The 7,859-nt window shown below is 37.5% G+C and overlaps 1 protein-coding gene across 1 annotated transcript in view; it reads right to left on the bottom strand.

Moving 5' to 3' along the window:
* The window catches only part of BEND7 (BEN domain containing 7), a 122,420-nt gene that overhangs the window by 112,946 nt on the left and 1,615 nt on the right, over window positions 1-7,859 (bottom strand). Inside the window, exon 2 of the mRNA XM_042780227.1 lies at window positions 6,579-6,662. Within this exon, the coding sequence (XP_042636161.1) occupies window positions 6,579-6,662 (84 nt within the window). The remainder of the gene's footprint in view (window positions 1-6,578; window positions 6,663-7,859) is intronic.

The following is a 7,859-nucleotide window of genomic DNA, read 5'->3' as shown; positions in this document are numbered from 1 at the left end:
GTGAATTCTTTGACAACCTCAATCTTCTCACCATTTATTGTGATGCTGCTCATTGGTCCAGTTGTGAGGATTTTTGTTTTCTTTATATTGAGACTGCAGACTGTATTATATATGGCCATATAATTTTCTTCCAAAAGTAAAATCCATATTCCCATGGGAATGAGAGAGGAAATTATCAATACATCTCCTTAGATTTTGCACTTTGTGAAGGTGTTTTTTTTTTTTTTTTTAAAAAAAGACTTGATTGTGATCCGTTTAGAAAAAGTGAAAGATCATAACATGGCACACATTTCACATATAGGGCAATTGCTAAACCATACAGAGCCTTCATGGGATACAGAAAAAGGCAACTGTTTCTTAGGATAGATGCTGCCCGGTGTACAGGTCTTGGTGAGCAGGGTGCAGGCTGGGTTTCAGCCTACTCACCTCTCAGTAGGCATTCTTGGGGCAGGTACAACCTACGCAACAATATGCAGGTGCCCCGCTCCCTCAGAAACCTTACTTGACCGTTAACCAGAAAGCTGGCAGTTCAAACCCACCAGCTACTCCTCAGAAGGAAGGTTGGGCAATCTACTTCCATAGTGATACTGCCTCAGAAACCCAAGGAGGGGTTGCTATGAGTCAGGTCTGACTCGACAGCACACAACAACAACAACAACAAGGGCTGTTCTATTTGCTAAAGGTTGTACCATGCCACTATTCCAACAACCACTATTGTTGTTTAAATATATGGCTTTAGTTTCTCAAATTAAGGTAGAAAATTTTTCTTTACATGGAACTTTAGAACTAGACAATGTAAAAATCAGTTTATCAAGAGGCCAGTACTATCTTAAGCACCTCTGTAAAGTTGTAGCAATGTTACACCACAACACTGAATAAGCAGAACATAGGTTATTTTTCTGTTTTGTTATTCAACACACCACTGGCTTTCATATGTGAGTTGCTCTCCTTTTTGGTCTTTTCTAGATATAAAAAAAGATTTTAGGTTTTGTCTCACAACTCAGCACCAGAAATGCCAAATTCCTGTTTATTATGTATAAAAGCTTCTCCAAATTAGATGAGATTCATTTTAATTTACCTCACTAAATGTCTCTAAAATTTCAATATAGTGATAATATTTTAAAGTAAACTTTCACAGTCCTATACAACAGTGCTCAATATATTCATGCATTTAAACAGTAAATATCTGAGTACCTATTATGAATACAACACTGTGCTAGGTGCTCTGAAGAACACACAAAAGAAGCCAGGTCAACCTTGCTCTCTGACCTAACCAAACCCTTTGCTGTTGAGTGGATTCTGATCATAGTGACCTTACAGGATAGAGTGGAACTGCCCCATAGGGTTCCAAGGCTGCATATCTTTACGGAAGCAGACTGCCACATCTTTCTCCCAGAGTTGCTGGTGGGTTTGAACTGCTGATTTTTAGGTTAGCAGTCGAGCTCTTTAGCTACTGTACCACCAGGGCTCATTCCACTATTCTCTAGGATATTACAGTTTACGTTAGGAGACAGGGTGCAAATAAACAAAGGCAACTTTACATGGAACTTCTTTACATGGAACTTTGTGTGGTAATTGTTGACAGTGGTGGGGTGGGTACCTGCAGGGCCACTGGAAGCACAATAAAGCCATATATACAAAAATAAGTAACCATCAGGCAGTACTTGGTTAGAACCATAAAGAGCAATGTGATTAATACTAAGGTGTTCAGAAAGAGCCCTGGTAGCACAATGGTTAAGTGCTCAGCCACCAACCAAAAAGGCTGGCAGCTTGAACCCACTCAGTGGCTGTGCGGGAAAAAGACTTGATAATCTGTTCTAGTAAAGACTACAACCTAGAAAATCCTATGTGCAGCTCTACTCTGTCACAGGGGGTCTCTGTGAGTTAAAACTGACTCGGCAGCATCTAACAATAATAACAAGATGTTCAGAAGGAAGGAGAGAGGAATAATAAAAACAAGAATACTGTGTTTTCTGGTTTGAAAAAGTGTTTTACTATATAGGATTTTCTATATGTTTTAGGAGAACCTGATCAGGTGGTTAAGGCCAACTTTATTATTTTAATATGCAGATAATGAAAATCACTCAAATTTAGCCCAAGTTATCACTATTTATTAACCTGAGATTCAAAGCAAGGTTTTCTGACTTTGAACCTAACTTCTCTCTACTATGCTGTATAAACTGAAAAGGCTTACAGGCCTAGGTAGTATTTGAATTGGGCTTTAACAACCAGTAGGAGGATAGGATTTTAACACATAAAGCCTAGATATGGGGTAGGACATGGTCAAGAGACAAAGAGACAGGAGACTGGTATGGAGAAAAAGGCATGATGAAAGGAACAGAGATCAGAATGGGGAGGAAGTGATCAAGAGATCATTGAAACAAGCAAATGTGTTTTCAGAGGAGCACAGGGAGATACGCTAAAAAGATAAGCTAGCAACAGATCCTTCCCCTCCCAATAGAAAAAGGAGGAGAACAGGGCCTCGATTCATCAGAGTCTGCGTGGAAAAGTGGAAACATTTGGCTGTTAACAAGAAGATCAGCAGCTTGAACCCACCAGCCACTCCATAGGAGAAAGGCATGGCAGTCTGCTTCCTTAAAGATTACAGCCTTGGAAACCCTGTGAGGCAGTTCTACTCTGTCATATAGGGTCACTATGAACTTTTTTTTAAAAAATACTAAAGTAAGTCTAAACCAGAATCCAATATCTTGAAAGAGATTTTATTTAATGTTTGTATTATTGTTATGAATAATATATTAATTAAAATACTTAGTTTTCTAAAAGTACCCTGCTACCAGTTTAGGTCTCCTAGATGATGCTTGAATTTTCCTGGCACAACATGATAGAGCAAAAAGGGCTCTGGATAGGAGACCTGGGTTTGCTCCAGGTTCTATTTATGAGCAAGTCACTCAACCCTGAGCTTTACTTTCCTCATCTATGTAATAGGAATAACAGCATCCACCCTAACTACCTCACAAGTATACTGTAAGAATCAAGCAAGATAACAGACGTGAAAGCACTTTCTAAATGATAAAGTACAGCACTCAAAGTTTAATTTTAATGATGCTTATGGTTCTCCTTGGCTTACCCTCTGGAATCTTCTCCAACTCCCCTCTGCCTATCTAAATCGTTCCCATAGTTCAAGGTCTAGGCTTTCCAGAACTATCCACTCTATCCTAGCTTTGATTTGTCCCTTCCAACTCTGCTTTTGTTCACTGCTTTAATCATTCACATTTGTTATTTATTGTTCACAAAGAGACAGCACAGTGAGGTGCTTCAAGCTCTGGTGGAGCTTCACTGGAATCCCAGCTCTGGCTTCCTACTTTAGAGATCTTTGGCATGTTACCTATCATCTCTAAACCTCATCTATAAAATGGAGAAAATAGTGACTCTTACAGAACTGCTGTGAAGAATAACTGAGATCATTCATGTAAGGTATTCAACTAAATAACTTGCCTAGAGTATGTGCTCAAATAACGGTAGCAATTATTATTACTAAGTACTACTTCTTAAATGTCACCTGATTTTGTCTTATCTCCCCAAAGTGATTATCATAATCCTGTCCTATCCATTTCTTAAGCTACCCCTAACCTATTCCCATTCCAGAAAAGTGTAAAATTTATAGAATTTTCTCAAAAAGGACTTGTTGAATTGATTTAAATGAATTAAGTTGTTTTCCTCCAAACAACTTAAACACTCAAATCTTTATCAGAGCCAGCTTGAGAAAGTCAACGTCCACAGGGTAAAGTAACCCTTTCTGACACCATTATCAAATTTAAAATGTGGGAGTAACTCCCAAACTACTTGGCCAGACCCTTCATACATGAACTAGTAAGGACACCTATTGATCTGCCCTGCCATACTGGATATGTTACATTAAACAGCTTAAAAATGCTCCAGAGATTTGATATGGGAACCTTTGCCAAACTCTGGAGCACTCTTTTCCCCCATGAGACATGAATGTTAATCTTATAGATGCAAGCAGTATCAAAGATAATATATATGGTTGAACATAGAAAATACAGTATCGGCCAGTGTCATGTTTTAGTACTGAAGTACTAACCAGTTGTTTTGGTATTTTGGTAACAAAAAAATAACAAAGCAGACATAATTGAAATCTGTGTTTTGAGAAGAGTAACTATAAACTAAAAAAAGTCCATTATAACAATGTTGACAACAGAATTATTAGTTTCATATGCCATCAGTAAAATACTGATATTTGCTCTAGAAATTATGTTTGCAAAATTATTTGTTCTTCTCCTATCTTTTTAATTGACCAGGAGATCACAAAATAAAAATGTGAATGTTATTATACTTTTTCCACAATAAGCAAAAGATTGAGAAATAACTCACGACACACACATTTATGCTGCTAAAACTTTTGTCTCCTGATAGCTAAACTCTTTTTGACCAATAACTTTGAAAACTTACACCAAGCCTAGTCTTTCACTGATATTCTCACATCTTCCTGGACATGGACTAGGAAAGCAGCAATGTCTTCCACATTTGAATTTTCCTAAATTCTGAGCACTAGAATCCTCCTATTCTTCAGCCTCCACTTTTTCATACTCAAAATTAAGTGACTGTATAAGCAACTTTACTGTTTTCTAAGTACACAGCAGAAAAGTGGAAAAAGCCTGCTTCTTTGGCGAATAACTAAATGAAGGAAATGATGTACCATTCTTAAGATAAACGTAAATTTTCTACTGAGGCAAATTCTTCATTGCAAATGGCAAAATCAGAATTCCAACTGATCAAGCTTAGGGAACTGAAACAAACACAGTCCAAGAATAGTCTCTTCTGGGTCACAGCATTTTACTTATTAACCTTTGGATTTTTTTTTTTTTTTTAAACCATTGGGTTTTTGTTATCTTAACGATAGTAAACAGGTGCTGAGAACAGTGCTGCCTGATTAATATTCTTTTCCTCATTGTAAAGATCTACACATCTTCAATGATCACTTATGTAAGAAATATTGGTATTTCCATCCTACTTTAGTTAAGTATCTATTTGACTTCTTCTCACTCCTGTGCAACCCTACCCTTTCTCTTCCGTAAAGCAGAACAGAGACCCAGGTGGGAGAACACTACACCCCTCTGGCTTCACGTTGCTTAATTTGAAGCACTATGCCCTGGATCTACATGGCAATCCTGCTTTCCTAAGTCCTATCAATTCTCCCCTGTGATAAGGCAATTCTATTGCTTGCTTTTAAAGACCCTTGCCCCTTCTCTTATTTTCTGCTTCCTTGTTATATCCCAGCCCTCATTCTACTACATGGACGTACCAATTTTGGTACGTCCATGTAGTAGAATGAGTAAGGTTGAAGCCAAATGCCACCATTTACTTTCCACTCCTATTTTACGGCAAAATCCTAAGTAGCTGAAATTTTGGTTCATAGTTTGAAAATCACAAACCACATATCCCAGGTTCTTCAGTATAGTATTTCTACCAAAAACTACAAATAGAAAAAGAGGCCACATTTTTTGGCTACCTTCCCATCTGTCATGCAATTACACTTGTCTAAAGGTTGGGCAATTCTACTTCCGTAGTGATACTGCCTCGGAAACCCAAGGAGGGGTCGCTATGAGTCAGGGCCGACTCGACGGCAAACAACAACAACAACAAAAGGATTCAGGGGAGCTCTGGTAGCATAGTGGCTAAGGCACTTGACTGCTAACCAGAAGGCTGGCGGTTCAAACCCACCAGCCGCTCCTCGGAAGGAAGATGGGGCAATCTACTTCCGTAGTGATACTGCCTCCGAAACCCAAGGAGGGGTCACTATGAGTCGGGTCCGACTTGATGGCACATAACAACAACAACAACAAAGGATTCAGAAGTGTTTCTTTTGCTCCACTTATCCCTGAGGTGAGCTCGGAATGAGGATGGTAAGAAAAAAGCATGGCTGTGCCTGATCTCTGACCAAACATGTTGGTGTGAAATGAAAATAAAGCCATGAAAAAGAGGAGCTGTTTGTTGATAACTAGTACTATCAAGAGGTGGTTAGATAGACAATCACACTTTTATTTTCCTTACACTTTTTGACTGCAGATTTAATTTAATTTTGTTATGCCAGGATTAGCAAACAGGCTACAGAGGTGAGGGGACATTATAATAAGACAGCACATTAATCCTCTATCCCACCCAAGGCAGAAGCAAAACCAAACAAATAGCAGCTTCCTGGAAATTGAATTTCTGTTATCCAGATGTCAAAGATGTAATACCCCAATTACACAAACTATTGCCAGTGAATCATGCCAGTGAATATGCAATGTAAATGGGGTACGAGCAGAGCCACAAAACTGCACAGTCAGCATCTGGCTCTATGAGTGAGTGATAATTAGCACTGTGTGTAGACACTAATAAACATTTATGTCTGAAATTACAACTTTTAGCAATGTTAATAAGGGATATATTGGCAATCTGTAAAATAAAAGGTCTCGAAAAGAATGTCACGCATTAAGCAATGGCAGACATTTCATATTTCCCGTTCTAGCACAATCTTTTTTTTTTTTTTTTAAATGTTTAATTGCAAATGGTCACACTGTTTTGCTGAGAAATTAACTGACATAAGAACCTACCTAAAAAAATGGGTTGTGTCTCTTTGGCCTCCCCATTAACATCGCTGCTGAATTCTGAAATCGTATACACCTCATGGTGATAATCTAAGATGAGAAAACAACCAAAAATTAGAATTCTAACGACCTGCAAGACATGAATAAGCAATAGACTAGAATCCCAGTAAAGGCTAGAAACATAATCCATGCTTTAATTTATAAATATAGTTTTCAAGAGCCCAGCGAACCACAGAATTGTAGTCAGTAATAATCCCTAAAAACTTTGCTTATTCTGAGGAAAGTACACACAATGTTGAAATATTACTTTGATTTTAGAAAACAGCTTTCCTTGATCCTATAGTTTTCCCAGTAATTTTGCCTACAGATGACAATTATTAAGCTTCTTTCCTTTCAGATGACAAGTATGTTTAAGGAAAAGAAAAACCTCACCCAATCACAGGCCAGGGGAGGATTCCAAATTTATCTCCACACCCATTTTCTTGGGCATATCAATAGTATGTTTCAGAAGTAACTGGCACAGAGCTTTCTTGGGGGAAAAAAAAATGCCCGTTGTTGAGCAGTTTAAAGGTGAATACACACGAAAAATACTGACTTGTTATTTCAAATATAGTATAATGTGGATAAGAAAACAAGATTCTCATCTTTCACACAAGTGAAGCTTTTGTATTCAGCTACTGCACTTTAATATGCAATCATTTATTTTCTAAAAATGCACCTGCAGAGCAAAGAATCATACCCATAATTTAAAAAAAGAAAAAGAAAAAACTTGCTATGTCAATCCAACTTTAAAATCCAGTATTTTACCAGCTTCTCTCTTGAGGCTTCTGTGTTTTGGCAATCTCCTGTTTCTAAAAAGTGGGATCACCTAGGTATGAAAATACACGTCTTTCATAACAGCTTTTCCCTTTTTGGCCTTAGACCTCATAGGCCAACGTCTATAAAACTACTCTCACTCTTAAGATAAAGTAGTAAGTTCCCTATAAATATGAAACCAGCCTACATTCCTGAATGAATCAGGTAGCACCAACACTCTAGTCACATATGGAGAGACTTTTAAAGTACAAATAATTCACTAATCAGCTAGGGGGGTAAAATTTATATATATATATACACACATACATACACATACACATATATATGTATATACATACACACAGATATACATATACACATATATGTGTATGTATGTAAAGAGGAAAGAGCCAAATATTTTGAATATATAAAACTATTTTGGCCTATTTCATTAAAGTTTCCAAACTAAATTTTGGGGAAAGAGATGATTAG

This window comes from Orycteropus afer, unplaced genomic scaffold (assembly GCF_000298275.1).
Source record: "Orycteropus afer afer isolate SDZICR_OR568_19922 unplaced genomic scaffold, OryAfe1.0 scaffold00028, whole genome shotgun sequence".
Classification (NCBI taxonomy): Eukaryota; Metazoa; Chordata; class Mammalia; order Tubulidentata; family Orycteropodidae; genus Orycteropus; species Orycteropus afer.
The sequence above is the reverse complement of the archived record's forward strand: the minus strand, read 5'-3'. Positions and strand labels throughout refer to the sequence as shown.